The sequence below is a fragment of the Scophthalmus maximus genome, chromosome 15 (genome assembly GCF_022379125.1).
Source record: "Scophthalmus maximus strain ysfricsl-2021 chromosome 15, ASM2237912v1, whole genome shotgun sequence".
NCBI classification, from domain to species: Eukaryota; Metazoa; Chordata; class Actinopteri; order Pleuronectiformes; family Scophthalmidae; genus Scophthalmus; species Scophthalmus maximus.
Window position 1 is genome coordinate 20,545,767 of NC_061529.1, and position 18,729 is coordinate 20,564,495.

An 18,729-nucleotide genomic window follows, 5' to 3' on the forward strand; every position below is an offset into this window, starting at 1 on the left:
CCAAGTCAGCTGGAGTTGTGTGTGTTTACCTGTAGCAAATACACGATGCTGTCACAGCTGAGTGGGGAGTACTGAATCAGAACTTGCTTTAGATTGATGAATATAGTATAGAAAATAACAAAAACAACTGTGGGATTGCAATCAAATCGTTCAGGTTGCAGTAACTCCTTTTGAAACTGCAATTTACATACATGTAACTACATCAAGTTATTAAAAAACTCATGCCTCAACTATATAACATAGATAAGTATCTAATTAAACTTACATCTGTCTGCTACCATGAGAGGCATCATGTTGATCACGGCTACAGGCAAACCCTCGGACAAATAATGACTAAACTGCATTTGTGAATGAAATATGGAGGATATGAGTAATATGTATTTGACATCAAAACTGTCACGAGGGAAAAAGGGTGGGGAAACCAGTTTAGGTGCTACAAACTTAAACATTTATTCTTGACTTGACTTGATTCGACACAAACTCTCATAGCAGTAAAGATGCTGATGAGGATAAACTCTACAGAAAACAGCAGGAAGTAAAGTAAACATGGTACAGTCAGGTCTGAAGATGTCAACAATTCAAAAGCCATTTCTTTGATCTGTAAAAAAAAAAACCAACAACCTTCAGACAGGTTTTTCCCACAGGACATGAATGCACCATTAGAGATGGGGGAGATCCAGTGAGCAGGATGGGATGCGGGCAGGTGACCTCGTTCAGGGTCGTCCGTTCTGTGGGAGTTTATGTCACTTCCACCACCTGCCTCAGTTCCTCTATTAGTGGAGCCAGCTCCTTCTCCACGCTCATGATGATGCCTGAGGACACACACAGAGTGGACTGCTGTTATCTCACCGGTCAACAGGAGGCTCGACAGACAACAGGAGGACAAGTTGGAGAAACAGCCCGGCGTGTTGCGACGACCCCTGACCCCTCCTCTGATGACACCAGCAGCACTACATGCCAGCTCTGCACACAAGCCATCTCGTGGCCAGACTCTCAGCGACTGTAATACTGTACATAAAAATATAACTGACACAGTTGAGTAGATACAACAGGACTAGTAGACTGTACAGTGGCCCCCCCTGGCGGTAAAGTTGCAAACCGCAACCAACTGAGCAACCGAAAGGGGACACTTTTTGGGGGCGCACCTTTTGTTCCATTTCCAGTTTCCGACAGCACTGAAGATTAAACGCGAATGCGACGTATTTCTCCGTTTTGTGCAACAACCATATTCAACACGACGTAGCAAACATGGCAACTTACACATCGGTTCTTTGTTGAAGGTGATTATACATTTTGAACACAGTTATGGACAATATATTTAATTGCTGTGAATAAGATATTCTAAATAAATCAATAAGGAATATTTTTTATGGAAGTTAAATAGTATAGTTAGGTCAAAGTACAATAATAAACCACAAATACAGCCTGCCCAGAAGCTGTAGGTGCCCTGAATTATTGTATTTGATATATACAAGAGCAGCAGAATTATGGTCAATTCTGCTTTTATCTGATATTTTACATTAGGTACTATGCATTTAAACCAATAAAGTATATGTTTTATAATAGTTGAATAGTATAGTTTGGTCTAAGTGTCACAGGTTTGAAGGATCAGGACTCAATTGAAGGTAAGCATTTAATAACTAAAGTAATCTAAACAAAATCCAACTCTACAAAAACTCAAATCCAAAACTCCAAAATATACTACGACGGCATAATAGAATTTCCTAAAATTCAATTGTGGCTTTTGGTTTAGGTGTGCCACCCCTGTGAAAAACATCTGGCGGAGCCACTGGGACTGTTCTGGACTGTCATGAACAGAACATGAGCATGTGCTATAGTTTGTTCACCTTTTAAGGGAAGTATTTTGGGGATTTAATTCCGACAGCAGTTTATGATCCTGTTGATCTGTCTTAGAAAATACTGTGTACTGTTGTTAATTCTGCAGTCCAATAAACAAACTTCATCAATCATCAAAATCACATGATTCCACTGAAAGGTCCATAACATTTTCTTGGGGTACTTGTGGTGAGATTATTTTCCAACTAAAATAAATTCACATTAAACTAATGACAAGATTATGATGAGTTACTTTAGGAACGTTTTGAAAAAAACTTTTCAGTTTTTATCTTTTAAATGTTTCAATAGTTTCTGATAGTGTTCCCCACCTGCACATCGCCTCCGCTTTTCAATACAGCCCATAAATAAATAAATGAATAATTCTACAGATTTGCTGCTGACATGAAAAACATTGCGTGCAGAGACGTCCTATTTTATGCACTGAGTTAGAATAGAACTTATAGTTGGGTCTGGTGCTGTTATCGTTTTTAATATCATAAATTATAAGGCTTATTGGGCATGTAGAGCGTGCCTGAGTCCGGCACCCCGCTTTTTGAGCTTTCAGCACACGGATTACGCATGTTTCTGTCTTGTCAGCATTCTTATTCTATGGTAAACACAAACTTCTCTGCCTCAGAGGAGCTTTCCGCAGGAGCCGACGGGTATTTCACACTCACAGTGTGAGCACTCAACTGGCGGCTGACGGTCGGACTGTACAGCATGAGCATATCATTCCTGAGCTTTGGCTTCAAAATGCAGACAATTTACTCGGACAGTGTGAGTTTGAGTTTAACAACAGCATTTTTCTAAAATCCCATAGTGTATGCCCAGCTTAAGACACGACAGTGGACATATTTCCGCATCATAAGCCGATTAAATGAGAGACAGATGAACTTTGATTGACAAAGGGACACAGAGCTTTCTTTTTAATGAAATCACCTTTTTTAGCCTCATTGGCGCTGTCTGGCTACTTACTGTTCTGCCAATGTGAGGCTGTCAAACCAGAGACGCGTGTGTCAACTTCAGTAATTTTAGTAAATACGGACACACCATCCAGCCCTAATGTTGGTTCATTTCTAAGGATGGGGCTGTGACACCATTTTAGCAAATCTCAATCCATTTATCGAATCTAAATCCTTGCGATTCCCTTACTAAATCCCTCGGGGTCATGTGTTTTGTGGTGGATGAAGACATTGTTTGGTTGAAATAATCATCTGAATTGTTTTTGCTTAACTGAGACTCATACTGAAACCACAGAGACTTGGTCGGACTGTGATGCGAGAGTTTGGAGCTTCGAACTAAATATTTTGTCACCTCTCTGTTACATTCATTAAGTCAGCCTTGACTTTTTTTCCCTTTTGCCTTGAGGGGAAACGGCATTTGCTCCTCACTGGTGGGCTGTGCTACAGCTGCAGAGGTATAACAATATTAATGCTACTTCATTATTCATAAAATATAAATCAAATACATTGACTGGCCATTGGTCAGGCTGGTGTAATGGCAGGAGCTTGATTCCACAGCTCTACTCCATGATCAAGACTGAGCAGACTCTGCCTCCACATGGCATCACCACGTGCGACCTGCAAATGTGCAGATTTGTATTCATTTTTTTAAATGAGAGAGCGAGGCCGCCAGTGTAGGCCAATGTGTGAGAGAGGGGGAAGAGTCCGGGAGTGATCAGACAACTACACTCGTCGGTGCCTCTTTGCGTCTACGCAGGAATAAAAGTTCTCAGTCGCTATGATTTACTAATTAAGCAGGCATTGAGGGTCAAAGGTGCGTACACACTATCCAATATATTTACATGAAAACTGAGAGAACCGGAGAAAAAGGGGCCCTAAAACAGATTCAAATTTTGCTTTAATCCCTGCCAACGTCTCACTTGATAATGGCTAAACTGACCATGGACCCTTTTTCCTCATCAATTCAATGTAATTGTGACATTGTCAACTTAAAATAGAACAGCAAATGTAAGTTGTCTATTCATTACCAAAGGATTTATCAGTAATACAGTTAAACTGGCCGAAAATGTGGATAATTGCGTTGCAGGCCGATTTAAGTTGGAACTGTTGGGTTTTCTCTGTAATATGGTAATATTGACCTTACTATCTAAAGTGCCTTGAGACAATGCATGTTGTGATTGGCCACTAAACAAATAAATTGAATTGAATTGAATAGTGTCAGACAGATGCACAGGAGATGATCCTACGGGGAATTGTGAGTAAAAGACTTGATAATGGATTCGTTGGGCCCAGAGAATAATGAATGCAGGCATTTCACTGAGTCAGAATCAAATCCAAGGATCCAATGGAACTGACCCCATGTATTCCTAATGGGGGTCTGTGCTTCACTGTCCTAAGTACATATTGGTTTGGGAAGACGTTCGAAAGCGTCCACTGTTGCAGTGGACTGAAGTGAAACAATGTAGGGTGACTTATGAAAGAGAGTTTACCTGTGTTGGCGCTGCTGCTGGCAATGAAGCTGATGACCAGTGGTAACCGGTTGAACTGCACAATCTGTTCGACAGAGACACAGCAAACATGTTAAGGTACAAAACTGGCAAAAGAGGATCTCCTTTTTTTTGTTTGTTTGTTTTCTCACAAAACAGGAAATGATTGTATTATAACCACCTGACAACATCAAACAGTTGATTATTGTTGTCGTGTGTCAGTGTATGTAAATGACAGAACTCATTCTGAGTGAAAGGCCTCATAAACAATGTTCAGAGTATTTTCCAGGTGTAAATCAATTTGTAAAAGTTACAAAATAATACATGATGTGAATTTTGAAACCTGACTTGAACCTGAAAGGTCCATTAATTAACCCGACAAATCTTTATCTTTGACACATTGAATCATCGTGCGGAGCTGCCGTCTGACCTGGTAGGTGTTGTAGTAGCAGATGATGCTCTTGTTCTTGGAGAGGCCCAGCTTGCTTCCCTGGTCTGTGGCCAAGGCAAAAGTGGACAGGAAGGCCGGCCTCAGAGCGTGGACTGGGGCGTTGTCATTGGCAACTGCAGGGACACAGCAAAAATGTTAACAAATACTCTCTGCACAGTGATTGGCTGCTCTGCCTTTGTTCTGCCCACACCATACGAGTCACATATTGTGTTATAAAATATGCATTATATACTGTATGCATGATGTTTTCTTTTACTTCCCTTTAAGGCAAATTATAAACCTATGTTCTGGATTCATATTCAGTCATTGTACCTGGGCAGACACGGGTTTGTATGGCTTTCCAGTGGTGAGTCTGGTGAGTGTTTGTTTGTTTGTCAGCAGAATTACACGAAAAAAAAAACTACTGACCAATGGAAGGATTGGACCCGTTCCAAGAAAGAACTCTATGACTTCAACAGACAGATGAAGCAAAATGAGTAAAAAAATGGTTTCTTACCTTTGATAACTGGGACACCATCCCTGTCTGTCACTACAATAGCATGAAGACCGTCAACGCTGAGGGAGAGACAGCAGATTTTTACACTACACACTGACAACAGTGATATACCTGTAACCTTGTGTGACTTAAACTAGACTCACCTCTGCAGCTGTTTGTACAGGTATCTCTTCAAATCCTGTAAAGAAAAAAAAATACAATAGAGGAATAAAATGACCAAGTTAGGCAAGAGTGTCACTGACAGAGGCCATGTTCAGACCTGGTGTCAACATTGGTCCTGACGGATCAGAACACAAGTTGACAGCTCTATCAGTTCATACCTGACATTAGAATGCGCCCTTTCCCCTGTGACCACTTGTGATTAGATCTCATTTCCACACTCCATGATTTTATTTGATGATTTATTGATTTGCACATTCATTCAAATACAAAACAATACACCATAAAACACATTAAATATATCTTTTACGTGGAAAGAGAAAAGAGTGCGTGCTGGAGAGGTCAGAAACCCGGGTTGGCTATAGTAAAATTTCACCAGGTCACTAAAACTCAATTATAACTCCATTTAATGAAAAATAAATAGATAATTATAAAAAAATGAGAAATCAGGACGTTCAAACAAAGGGAGGAAATTTAAATAAAGAAGAAAAAAGAACAATGTATACTATAGTAAAAATATGGGTCCCTCAAGAAAAAGGTTGGGAACCAATGTTCTAGTTGACATGGAAATATTGTTGGAAATGATCTGGTAGGGTGTGGCCCTGATATTTGACCTTGTAGATAAAATAATGAATACTTATTTGCAGAATGTTTGTTACAGATAGTAAGTATTTTTCATTTAGAGAATAGAGGAAAAGATGGATCCTTTTGTTTGTGTAAATGTGTGAGAAGATTTATGTCATTTGTGTTCACAATAACACAATTTAAGTAGTTTTTAACCAGTCTGACTGTATAAATGTGTCTGTTGTCATTGTACCTGTGTGTATCAGGGTGGGAAGAAGAGATGGAGAAAACAGAGCCAGGAGGGGCTGAGCAAATCAATGTTGTTACATCAGATGATGTCAGCTGAATAGGCGGTCCTTAATATGTGGGCCCGGGACACAGTTGCGTTCACACTGCTAAAAGAATGTGGCCACACCCTTCCCCAGACCACCTCGAAATGTGTCTGACTGAATCGGATCTTCGTGGGTCTGCTCGCTCACAGCGTAACTGAAGAGCTGTCCCCTTGTTTTCAGATCACTCAGACCAGACGTTAATAACAGGTCTGAACATGGTCAGGGGCGCAAGTGAGTAGGTTTCAGTGAGGTGGCTTATCAAGGTAAAAGTTGACGTCCCGTCGTGTGGACCAAACACCTGTCCAAACCTCAACTGAAAATCTGCCGGTTTAATTCCATCTTGATTATTTTGGGCTCTCATTGACGCCTCATGACTAGGACGTTCACGATAACTACTTTTAGTTGCATGATATATTGTCCCACAAGTTATTGCGATGAACAATATTATTGTGATTTTTAAGAATCATGTGAGCTTGCAGTATAGGCCTATTGGTCAGAGAAATGTTATCCAAAGTTTAGACTATTGTTTAGGCCCAGACAAATCGGGCAATTTGAAGACGTGGTGCCTTAAGGAAAATATTTTTAAAAATCCATATTTTCTGACATTTTATAGACCAAACCAGTGATTTATTAATCGTACGACGTGAACAGATGGGAGGACAGATGCAGCGAGACTTTGCTGGACTGCTGATGACATTAAGTCACACAATGGCTGTTATTGAGGTAAACAACAATTTTTTAATTTCATATTCCCATATGTGTCGATAACGCAATTATCATGACGGGCCTACTCATGGCAGAATAAAGTGGCTCACATACGAGCCAGGGTGATGTCACTTTTGTAAAGAGCAGCATGTGATGTTTGTGTCTCTTTCCCCTCCGTGTCAGAGAAGGGCAGAGACTGTGGAAACAGCAAACAGGAAGAAGGACGGAGAGTCCGTACTCACATCAGCCATGGCGGCCCGTGTTTTCTCGTGTCAGCAACTGTAGGAGAGGAAACAGCCAACATGACACGTTCTCGTCAGCGGAATGTAACGCAGACTGTCCGTTAATCGGAAGAGAGTTAAAGCATGCTAACGTGTTAAGTAACGTGCTAAATAGCAGCCGGTGACACTTAGCTACTTCCGGTTATAATTCAACCGCTGGCTGCTTGAGTTCACCTCGACGTGAAATACATACAGCTAAAAATGAAATAACAAAACAAATACAAAGTCGTATATATTTCCACATACCTTATTTGAGTCCTGTTTTAAAACTGACTTCACCAACAACAGCTACATACTCGGAAGACGAAACGTCGTACGAGCCGGAGTCACATGACATACTTTGTTTTGTTTCCGGCTCTTGAGGGGGAAAAAAAAATGTTGGGGAACGTCAGTGCTGCGCGACATGACGCATACACTACTGACAGCTCAGAATTCGTTTTTATTTATACAAAAAATATTCAATATGGAACACAGGGCTTATTTCTCTTAGAAAACTAAGAAAAAAAGTGGTTCATGCCATTTGTTCATTTGCCTATTCAGTAAAATTTCAATCAAATGAAGTGTCTTGAACTACTTATTCAACATGATTAGTGGGAACCTTTTAGTTGGTGGGACTCATGTCATTGTATCAGGTTGAAACACGGCTAAAGTCTGTGATCCTTTTATTAAGAAAGGATTATATGCAGTACATTTTTCTGCAGTTTATTTGTCCTTATTTGTTTGTTCATTAATCTCACACCAAGCGCTCTAACTTGTAGTTACAGAGAGTGGACAGTGAACGATAGAAATACAGTTTCCATATTCTTTACTTGATAGTTCTTGATGTATCTACTTCCTTTTTTGGTCATTTCCGGCTGTAGAAACTTTGATTGTGAAATTGTGGACTATAGGGATGCTTTTCTTCACAAATAATAGAAAAAAATATCTTTGTAACTGAATTGTGTTAGAGAGTTATATTAGACCATACTGTTTGTACATTATCTTGAATTATAAAGAAACAACTTTCAGACAGCTATCTTGCAGTTTCAGTTTGCATGAACAGAATAAAGAGCGTCTGGGCAGTTGTCATATTCCTGAGACCACGTCTAAATATAACCAACTATTAATAGAATATCCTCACAGACTGGGCTTCACATGTTCTTTGCCCTGACACCAAACAACTCTGTTGACGTGGCTTGAAGGAAACCGTCTACACAGTGTGGCTGTGTCCTGTAGACTCAAGCAGGTGAGTTCATGGAGTTTGATGTGTGGCCAGTAGGCCTATGCTGCTATATTTAAGAAAACTGTGTCAATCATTCAGAAAGACTTCATATCAAATTTATAAACATTTTGTGTAATGAAATTTGCTAGGAAGAAAAAAGACGTTACCATGAAGGCCAGAATATTCCAAATCTAGGGGCAGCTGCTGTACCACAGTGCTGGACATACACTTATCTTGTGCACACAGATTAATCAAAATGTGGGAACTCATTACTCAAAATGTGCGAACGAAATATATGTTGTACTGCATTTCTCTGACCACCCTGTGGCTTTGTGCAGCAGATGCGCACTGATGTTGGCTCACTGTGTCAAGCTTCACTGTGCTCCACTTCTTTTTTATTTATTCATTTGTCACATGAAGACGGTAAAGGAGCACAACAATAATAATAATAATAATAATAATATATGTTTTATATAGCGCGTTAAGCGATACTCAAAGACGCTTTACAAGACAACAAAACAAAAAACAAAACAAACAAATAACTCATAAATATAGAAAACAAAAGACTGAAAGACGCTTACATAAAATACAAAGGTCACAGTGGCAGTTATGTAGTTGTAGGCCTCGTTTCACCTTTGACCTCTTTAGTGTTTACCCTGATGACATATTATTTTTATCATTATGGCCTTCGAGACAGAGCCAAGGTGTCTACAGCACTGACGCTGTTGGAACAAAACTCAGAATGACAGACTAACACGTGATGTGCATTGTTTTTGGAAATGACTCGTGGTACACAGAATCTCTAGAAGTGTATAATTCTTTCCACCAATTATCTAGTGTCAAAAAATAAACAAAAATTACAATAATCCTAATATCGAATTGCAATACAGTACATATTGAATCGGTGCCTAAGTATTGTGATAGTATTGAATTGGGTAATAAGCATATCACCACAGCCCAAAGGATTGGTACGTGATGGACAGATGTGTGACGGAACAAAAGAAAAACTGCTGATGCTCATCTGTGAAAACTAAAATATGAAGAAGCCTATTGTGTTTTCATGTTCACTGTCATTATACCACGGGCCGGTGAGCATTGTCGATCTGATAGTTTGGCAAGTTTTAATTCATTTCTAGTAACCGGTCACGTCTGTGATGTGTTTGTTTACCTTTACTAAATGAATGCGTCAGTATAAACTGTAGTTGAGCGTGGACTTATTTTTGTAACCAGTAAAATGAAATATATAAATAGCATCTCAGTGGCAGCCTCATAGGTTACTTTCAGGGATAATACCTGACAAGTTATATGTGGCAAAGAGTCACCCGACCTGATGGACGCAACACTAAAATGTATCTGGTATTTTCTCTAATGTACAGCAGGGGCACCATGTCTCTTGTGTGTCCGAAACTGTGACAGTTTGGGAAAGTTTGACGAACATTTGCACAAAAGAATCTAATAGCAACCATGTGCGAAAATTAAAACATACAGTTCCCCCTTCATTGCACTGGTTATTCAAAGGCAGACACAACTAAGCCATGGCTTGGATAGTTAACATTAAATGACACGGTCACTGAGCTGATCAACTGACGAAGGTCTCTGTGTTTTCCTCTCAAAACAAACAGTCTTTACTTCATGATCTGTGTCTGCTGAACAGTTGTATCATGTTATGTTTTGTCTTGACTCTGATTAGCATGGGGGACTTCCAGCAGTTTGAGCAGGACTTCTACCAGACAAGATATTACACAGACGACCAGGGCCAGGCTGTGGCCTATTACGATATATACGATTCCACAAGCCCTGATTATAATGACGAGTAAGTATTCAGACTTTTGAGGATAGCCATCCATTGTGCCTTTCATGTATTAGTATCTCCTTTCATTCACAAAGCTTCCCTATAGAGCAATATATTCACTGTGTCCCTGTTTTTGTTGTTTTCAAACTATGCAGCTGTTTGACAGGTGGTGGTTACACACAGTGAGGAAACACCAGTGTCTTCCGTATATGTGAAGACTGTACAGACTCGTACAAAAATCTTTCAGTCTTTTTGCCAAGTGTGCTGCACTCAGTTGTTGTAGTAATGAAAAGTGACTGAAGCAGTTGTGTGAAGATGAAAATGAGCAAATGTAATGTGGACACAATTGTCGGATTGTTGGTTTTAGAAAGATTCAAAATTCAAGATTCAAATTCTTTATTTTTAATTGCACTGCTGCAGACGACAACACAATGAAATTGCGATGCCTCGCAAAAAAAATAAAAATAAAATGAAGACATCACTATAAAAATATATACAAATGTTAAAACATAGAAAGTATAGAGATGTCAAATTTTAAAATGAAACGTATACTGTACATACATGACATAAAGCCTAATTGAGTGGACATGCAGTGTTGCAATGTACAATAAATAATCAGCAGCATATTAATACTACAGTAGCAGCCTAGTTAAGTGATTGCATGATTGTGCGATGGAGAGTTCTGTCAGTGGAGGGAGGGGGCAGATGGTATTTGTGCGTTTGTGTGTGTCATGGTGTGAGTTAGTGGGGGCGGGTTGGTGGGGCAAGGGAGATTTTAACAGTTTTATAGCACACTGTGGTGTGTGCATGTGTTGTCCTGTATCTCCTACCTGAGGAGAGAGGTTTGGAGAGGAAGGACTGGCAGGGTGAGAATGATGTTTGAGGCCCTGACGGATAGTTTTCACTGCTGACGGCTGTGTACCAGTGATGCGTTTGGGCCGTTGTCGGTGACCCTCTGCTGAGCTTTCTGCTCCTTCCATGTGCAGTGGACATACCACACTGTGATGCAGAACTTCAGGACGCTCCTCCACTGTGCATCAGTAAAAGTTGTTGACTCGCCTCAGTTTTCCTCAGGAAGTATAGGGGTGTTGTTGTGCCTTTTCTGTGACAGGGGAGGTGTGTTGCAAAAGTTGCTGTAAAATGTGACAGGCTTTGGAAAGGCATGTTCTCATGTACAAAACATGCTTTGTATGAATCATTTTTTATTCCACTTGTTGTTTTCAGTGGAGAACAGGCTTTCATGCCAGAAGCTCTGGATCCTTCCACGGAACCGCAGTACACTGGACAGTTCTACCAACCTGCAATGTCCCCTGGTGCTGTGGGAAGCACAGGAACAGATTCTCCTGAAGAGGAGCCGCCCCTTCTCGAGGGTAAACAAAAGAGGCTCTATTTGTTTCCACATGACCTATATGCTTGAAAAACTAATTTTTGGGTGGGTCATCATAACTACCCATGTGGACCGGCTGACGTCTAGCTAGCAATGATCAGTTCATACAGAGGTCGGATGTGTTTACCACTGGAAACAGCTGGAGAGCTAACTCATCAGTGAAAACCAACATTCCTCTATTCAAACTCCAAATAAAAGCCACATGGAAGTGGAACGTAACAATCACAAAGAGTTACTGGATGATCAAGAGGACCCCTTTGTTGCATTGCATGCAAACACAGTACAAAGATCGGATTTTTAAATATTTGTTTTCTGTCATCTGAGCAACCCCCCCCCCCCCCACAATGCTTTCTGTTCATCGTCCAGAACTTGGCATCAGTTTCGATCACATCTGGCAGAAGACGCTGACAGTGTTGAACCCCTTCAAGCCTGCAGATGGCAGCATCATGAACGAGACCGATGTGACAGGGCCTATCGTCTTCTGCTTCACACTGGGGGTCTCTTTAATGATGGTGAGTCACTGGCATGGTACTGCCTTTAGCCCATCCAGTACTTATAACCCTATTCACCACCCATTTATGCATAAGAGGGAAACATATGTAATATTTACAATGTGTGTGTATTTCTTCATTCTTGTATAAATTCAGGCAGGTAAAGCCCACTTTGGTTATATATATGGGATCAGTGCTACAGCCTGTATTGGGATGTACATTCTGCTGGGTCTGATGAGTACCGTGACAGTGTCTTATGGCTGCGTGGCCAGTGTCCTGGGCTACTGCCTCCTGCCAATCGTGGCCCTCTCTGCATTTGCTGTCTTCTACTCTTTGCAGTAAGTCACGCTCAGTAGTTGTGCGTCATTTCTGTTCCTATTTTTTGACTTGTTGGATGTTAAACCCTCAAAAGTTGAGCATGAAAGCTCATTTGTGACGTTGAGAGTAAAAGTTACACAAAATAATGTCAGAGTGTCCTTGACGATCTACATCTGACATCCTCATCAATCACGTCATCATCGTCCAACAAAATAAGCCCAAATCCAGCAATCATCTCATACACACATACACACACACACACCCACACACACACACACACACACAAACGCAATTATGTTAGCTAAACCTTTCGCACACCTGCTCTTGACACTGATGCATTTTAAAGGTCAGTTGTAGTTTAGACTGACTAAAGAAAACAGACCAATGCAGGTTGACTATCACAGTTATCATGCTTCTGATCCCTCTTTTTTTTTTCCACAGAGGCATATTGGGTACCCTTCTGGCCTTGCTAGTGATCTGTTGGTCTAGTTTCTCCGCCTCAAAGATCTTCATCTCTACCCACGCTATGGAGGGCCAGCAGCTGCTGGTGGCCTACCCATGTGCCCTGCTCTACGGAATCTTTGTACTGCTCGCTGTATTTTAACTGTCACCAGTTACACTCCAGAGGAGTATGATTAATAGTATTATATTACCAAAAAGGTTAAAGGGAGGCTGCTATTTGTCCGTTTAGAAAAACAGCAGGGGGTATAAAGCAAACAATACATTTGGTGGATGACTGCATGTTACAGAGCCTCAGCTCCAAACTTACCTCTGTGTTTTTATGGAGCAGAAAAGTTTATCCTTTATCTTCATGTTCTGTATAGTTTGATTTCCTCTTTTCTCTATTTAGATGTTTGTTTTATTGATTCATGATGCTACATGTATACATGGTGGTGACTGTATGTTATGTATTCTGTCTGCAAGGATTGTGATGAATAAAGAATATCCAAAGTTCCCAATCCTTTTTTTAAGCACAAATTGAAAATGTGCCACAATTTGATCATATTCACACAATGCTTCCTTTATCGGCCTATCAGTCCAACAAGAATTTTGATTTTTTGATTTTCTTTCCATTAGTAAGTGACTAACTCGCGACCTGCTGTGGTCACTGTACACAGAGCCATGTTGTTCACCAGCAAGTTTTTTATACTGAATCACAAGGCTCACCAAAATTGGCCAGATTATGATCCTTACAATTCAGAAGGATGATTAAATGACACACCGATGGCACCATACAGATATGCTGTGGATGGCAGAGTGATGTCCCTATTGACCCTATTTTTTATTCTCTTTTGTCAGTGTCATAATTATGAGAAGTTCACTCAGAGTTGATATGACATTGGTATCCTAGTAGCCATTCCCTCTTGTGACAGTAGAGGGAGCCACAACATCACAGCTTGGAATGTGAAACTATTCTCATTGGCTGATTGACTGCACACAACCCACATGTTTAGTAACAACATGAACTGAGAGAATGCATGTACGGTACATTTGTTGTGTGGTGGCAGCTCTCGTCTTGCATGTTCCCTTTCAAAACACTGCTTTTTCATTTTGCTTGTTGCCGGATCTTCATTGTGAGATTCAAAAAGTATTGAGAGGGGAACCAACTGAAGAGAGGACGTCAAGCACAGAGCTGTGGAACACTGAGCGAATAAATACAAGGTACTCCTTTTTTCACACAGCTTTCATGATGTATGGGAGTCTGAGCGGACTCTGACAACTGCAGAGTCGATGATGTTCTGCAGACAACTTGTTTTGAGAGGGGAGGGTGAGCAAGGTGGGGGTGGGGGGTGTCAACTAAGTCTGCTGTGATACTAACAACGGCTAACTTCTAAGGGTGCTGGTCCAATCAGTTGGGTGGATCCAGTCCCCCAGGTGCTGCCCGAGTTGACAGGGGTCGACTTGTGAGGGGAACAAATACCAAGGCCACGATCTCTCGCTGCTCTGCGTGAGAGATGACGGCAACAGCTCTGACGGAAAACCCAGAGCACTGCTCATTTACTAAGGACGCTGCGATGAAGGATGGTTACAGTTTTTTGTTTTTTTCATATCATTTCCCCTAAGAGAAACCAAGAACTCACCATCTCTAGCTGATCGGTGTGTTGGCCACAGACCATTAATCAGACAGGTTGGAAACGAGTGTTCAAACAAAGGTGCAAGTTAAAATGATGTGTGCTGTAAATGTTCATCAGAGTTTACAGAGCCACTTCCTGCTTCCACTGCGACCCACTCTTCTTCCTGCAGTAGTGCAGACGGCTTTCGGTTCGACCCTCACACGAAATGGTGTGCCGCCTCTGTCTGTGAGGACGGTGAAATTCTGTGAGATCATTTCTGTATTGTTTACTTTGTCACTTTTCTGTTTTGTAGAATTTCTTATTTACCAATAGTTATTGTATCATCAAGAGCTTATCGATCCCCCAAAGCACTTGAAATTACAAGTCTCATTCACACATCTCTCCTTCTATCTGTCTGCACAACTGTTGGAGGCAATTTTAGGGTTAAGCGTCTTGCCCAAGGACCTCTGGACATGCAAACTGCTCGATTGAACCATCGACCCTCTGGTTATGTGAGGTCCCTCTCTACCTCCTAAGCCACTTCAGTTTAGAGAGCACTGCTTCAGAAAGTAAAGGACCATAGACTGTGTTTTATATACAGTCTATTGGTCAACAACAATGTAATGGTGTGTGTGTGTGTGTGTGTGTGTGTGTGTGTGTGTGTGCTGGCAGGTAAGCAGACATGGTGTAGGTAAATTGTGTACATGTGTGTATCACAAAGGCAGGTGAGTGAAAGTCTGCTGTTCATGTTGTTAACCCAGCAACTACGTTAACTTTTGCCATTTGTATTTGCTTGTGTTCAAGCTGTCCATTTTTAAATTTGCCTCGCATGTAAAAGTATATCATATAACTATTGTTTTAAGTCAAACTTTTTGTTTATTATAACTTTTTTTAAATCAAAGATTAATAGAAGAGTAACATAAACGGACCACACATTGAAGAGCAGAGCTGAGATGAAATCCTGTACAACTTACAGACAATTATGACCTACAGGGACGAGGTACAGCGACTGGCAGAGTGGTATGCTAGAAACCACCTGACTCTCAACACCAAAACAAACAAGGAGGTGGTCATGGATTTCAGAAGAGACAAGGCTGACCATGCCCCTCTTCGTATCAATGGTGACTGTGTGGAGAGGGTCCCCACCTGCTCAGCCTGCTTCCCTCTGGAAAGAGGAACAGACTTAAAAAATCTGAACACTCAACACACACGAACCGTTACCTTGCCTTCATTATCACACAACATCTGCAACATGTTACAATAACATTCATCATGTGCAATATTTTACCTGTCCTGTCCAAAGTGTATAATTATTTAATTTATTCTTGTTTTTATCTACTTATCCTGTATCCTTGTTCTTATGTTCCTTGTTCTTATCTCTAATGCACCGTCAGTTGTGGTCACTCACAATTTCATTGTATTGGTCTCTGTGCAATGACAATAAAGGCTTATCTTTTCTTTTCTTATCTTAATATATATATATATATATATATATATATATATGGTTTTAAATCTTCTTTGTTAAAGAAACAAAGACTGTAAGTAAATAAACAAAGACATGAAGAAGGAATTGGTCACACACCAGTTAGGAAATATTGAAGTCAGTATCAATATGCAAATTAGCTATTATTTTTTAGTCATACCAAATTTCTGCAGAACTCGGACATTTAAATCACTGAGCAGGAAGATAGTAGAATAAAGACTGCAAAAGGAGGAAAAGGAAGTTTCATTGGATGACATACAGTACAGAATGGCAAGGAACAACATTCAGCAGATACAAAGTAACACAAAGCCGCCCCTCAACACTTAATATGAAGTGCTCAGTTTCTGAAATATAAGTGATACATACAATGGTGAGCCTGGGGCATAAACAGCAAAAAGGTAGCATGACTGGGGCATGTGGTGAGGAGGACGCCCCCAAGTCGGCTGAGGGGAGGACACTCTGCTGGACGGCAGAGGAAGTGCTCCAAGGACCATATGTTTGGGAAGTGCAAAATCAGACCTGATGACGTGGACGATGCTGCTGCTGTGACTGTGGCACCTGGAGGCAGCTTTGCCTGGGTGGGACCCATATGCTAGAGGAGGAACACAACACACCCACAGCTGCTGAGACCACTACCAACACATGAACAGTACATGTCCCACATGCAGAAAGACCTGTGGGTCCATCACAGGACCGTTCATCACCGAAGAACCAAAGATAAAAGACTGACCATTGGAATCGATGGCCAACCATAAGCAAACCACAGCACACACATCCATTGGTTAACCTTGCTTAAGGCCTCGTAACAGAGGAAACATGCATGATTCTATCCACAGTCCAGAGATAGATATTAAATAGTTATTTTTGGCATGTGGCTTCAAAGTAGCCTGGCGTAGTCAGAGTTAACTTGCACATGCCACAATTGCTCCAGTACACCCCCCTTTTTACATATTTTATATTACTGTGTATTAGTGAATGTACACCCTCCTGCAGAGAGAAACCATGTGAGAGAACATGTGTGTATGTATGTGTGTATGTATGTGTTTGACAGAAAGAGGAGGGAAAGGGAGGGACAGTCCCACGGTGGGCCTGAGAAGAGCAGGCCCATGTCTCTCTTCTCCTGACTGGATTGGTTAAAGCAAACAAATCCCTCTGGCCAAGCAGTAGGCTGAAGACAAGCGCTCCCTGGGCCCCGCGGAACTCTCCTGCTACTTTACACTAAACTCTTCCAGATGATTTATGGGCTCTCTCTCCTCTCGGAGACTCGCGGCCGCTCACCTTTCACTCACCAGAGCGCGGGCTGACGGGGGCTCTCCGCTCAGCGCACTGAGGCTCGCCATTAACCAGTGCACTCCACATGACAACCACCACAATGGGCTGCACGTTCGACCTGCTTGATCTGCTTTAAACTGTATGTTCCCTACAGCAGTTTGATAAATTCTTCATGTTGCTTTCCCAAGGAGGAAGCATTTATTTAGTTGTAGTACTCGGAAGAAGTTGAATTCCTGCTGTTTCAATGCTGAGATGAATCCGATGGGTTTACTGAAACCACATTTAAATCCCGAAGATCGTGATTTTTTTTTGATATCAGTCCCCTAAATATACTTGATTTGTTTTACAAGATCCATGTATTATTCCCTCTGAAAATATGACAAAACGCAATGTTAAAGAAGGTGAAAAAAGAATACAGAAATCCTCCCCTTTGTCTGGATCTGTGCCGAAGTTTCATGGAAATCCATCCAGTAGTTTTTGTGTGATCCCGCTGAAAAACAAACAAAGTGTTATAAGAACTACCCAAAATGGCAGAAGACATCGGTGGAAAAAAAATATTCTACATTTATTTGATTTAATTTATTATATTATACAGATGGTGTGGCTTCAGTTTTGAGGTACACTCTTTAGATAGTCATTGATCTCATGACTGCATGTGAAGTGTGGAAGCCTGACTAATAAAGAGGATGTAGACTGATTAACATCTTCTGCGTAAGTGCACCGTCAGTAAACCAAAATCATGTCTCTTTGTGTAAATCCATGGGCTACATTACCACTCACCAATCACTTCAAATGCCTCAGAATGTCAACTTTGTAATAAATATGCAATAGAAAAAACAAGGCAGGACAGATTACAGTAGTGTGTTACAGGGAGAGTTGAAAAGTTCAGCTTGGTGGTCTCAGGCCACAGCAGCACAGAACACATTAGGGTGTGCAGAGACTTGGGCCAAACCAAATATTCAGGCTGTTTTCATTCAGCCTGGCGCAGGCTTGGTGCTGCTCCGGCCGGTTTTGAGAAAGAAGGTAAAAGACATAGATAAAGAATTCCTGGTGAAAGTAGAAACGATAGGAGGCCGCACTCCAAAAACTCACACCCACAGCGTAGCAACTGAATGACCTGATCATTTTCATGATGGGTTTGGATTTATTCCTGTTTTTGCATTGCGTCATGAGAAGGTTGAGGGAGTTACCGGTCGCTGTAATCATGCCTCATTAAGTGATCCACAGTGTTAGAGATGGAGAGCAAAACCCAGCCTTATTTTATGAAATTCATTATGAATGGCCCTGCTCCAGGGAGTGAGTAATCTCTCAGTCACAACCCTGCTTCTTACCTGTAGGTCACCACCACCCAACCTCCCCAACTCCTTCACACAAGAGTGGTTGTTATTATACTTGTCCACAGGAAACAGTAATGGTTTCCTGTGCATAATTATTAGTTTATGATGCTGATAGCATTCC

General features: G+C 41.1%; 2 protein-coding genes and 2 long non-coding RNA genes across 4 annotated transcripts; 3 read left to right on the forward strand and 1 right to left on the reverse strand.

The window, feature by feature from the left end:
• Window positions 1-425: 425 nt before the first annotated feature.
• Window positions 426-7,646, reverse strand: lamtor3 (late endosomal/lysosomal adaptor, MAPK and MTOR activator 3). The gene is made up of 7 exons (XM_035609577.2): window positions 7,520-7,646; window positions 7,235-7,271; window positions 5,376-5,410; window positions 5,233-5,291; window positions 4,716-4,849; window positions 4,289-4,352; window positions 426-812 (listed from the first exon to the last, which is right to left on the reverse strand). The coding sequence occupies exons 2-7, from the start codon at window positions 7,241-7,243 to the stop codon at window positions 739-741; spliced, it is 375 nt and encodes a 124-aa protein (XP_035465470.1). The 5' UTR covers window positions 7,244-7,271; window positions 7,520-7,646; the 3' UTR covers window positions 426-738.
• LOC118285774 lies at window positions 4,737-7,308 on the forward strand. The gene is made up of 3 exons (XR_004785253.1): window positions 4,737-5,091; window positions 6,901-7,010; window positions 7,176-7,308. It is a non-coding gene; the product is annotated as an uncharacterized LOC118285774 (long non-coding RNA).
• A 728-nt stretch (window positions 7,647-8,374) lies between the features above and the next one.
• zgc:123321 (Protein YIPF5-like) lies at window positions 8,375-13,416 on the forward strand. The gene is made up of 6 exons (XM_035609567.2): window positions 8,375-8,498; window positions 10,165-10,287; window positions 11,491-11,636; window positions 12,020-12,165; window positions 12,301-12,482; window positions 12,904-13,416. Exons 2-6 carry the CDS (start codon window positions 10,166-10,168, stop codon window positions 13,064-13,066), a joined length of 759 nt encoding a protein of 252 aa, XP_035465460.1. The 5' UTR covers window positions 8,375-8,498; window position 10,165; the 3' UTR covers window positions 13,067-13,416.
• Window positions 13,417-13,934: 518 nt separating this feature from the next.
• On the forward strand, window positions 13,935-15,973 carry LOC118285775. Its single transcript, XR_004785254.1, has 2 exons — window positions 13,935-14,124; window positions 15,510-15,973. It is a non-coding gene; the product is annotated as an uncharacterized LOC118285775 (long non-coding RNA).
• Window positions 15,974-18,729: the final 2,756 nt, after the last annotated feature.

What these genes read in the sequence shown, in the direction of transcription:
- lamtor3 (XM_035609577.2), bottom strand. An exon ending in CTGTACAAACAGCTGCAGAG is followed by an intron (nt 5,292 to 5,375) that starts GTGAGTCTAGTT and finishes TCTCTCCCTCAG; the next exon opens with CGTTGACGGTCTTCATGCTA. An exon ending in GCTACTACAACACCTACCAG is followed by an intron (nt 4,353 to 4,715) that starts GTCAGACGGCAG and finishes TCTGTCGAACAG; the next exon opens with ATTGTGCAGTTCAACCGGTT.
- zgc:123321 (XM_035609567.2), top strand. Translation starts at nt 10,166, where the DNA reads ATGGGGGACTTCCAGCAGTTTGAGCAGGACTTCTACCAGACAAGATAT. An exon ending in AGCCCTGATTATAATGACGA is followed by an intron (nt 10,288 to 11,490) that starts GTAAGTATTCAG and finishes TGTTGTTTTCAG; the next exon opens with TGGAGAACAGGCTTTCATGC. An exon ending in GCTGTCTTCTACTCTTTGCA is followed by an intron (nt 12,483 to 12,903) that starts GTAAGTCACGCT and finishes TTTTTTCCACAG; the next exon opens with AGGCATATTGGGTACCCTTC.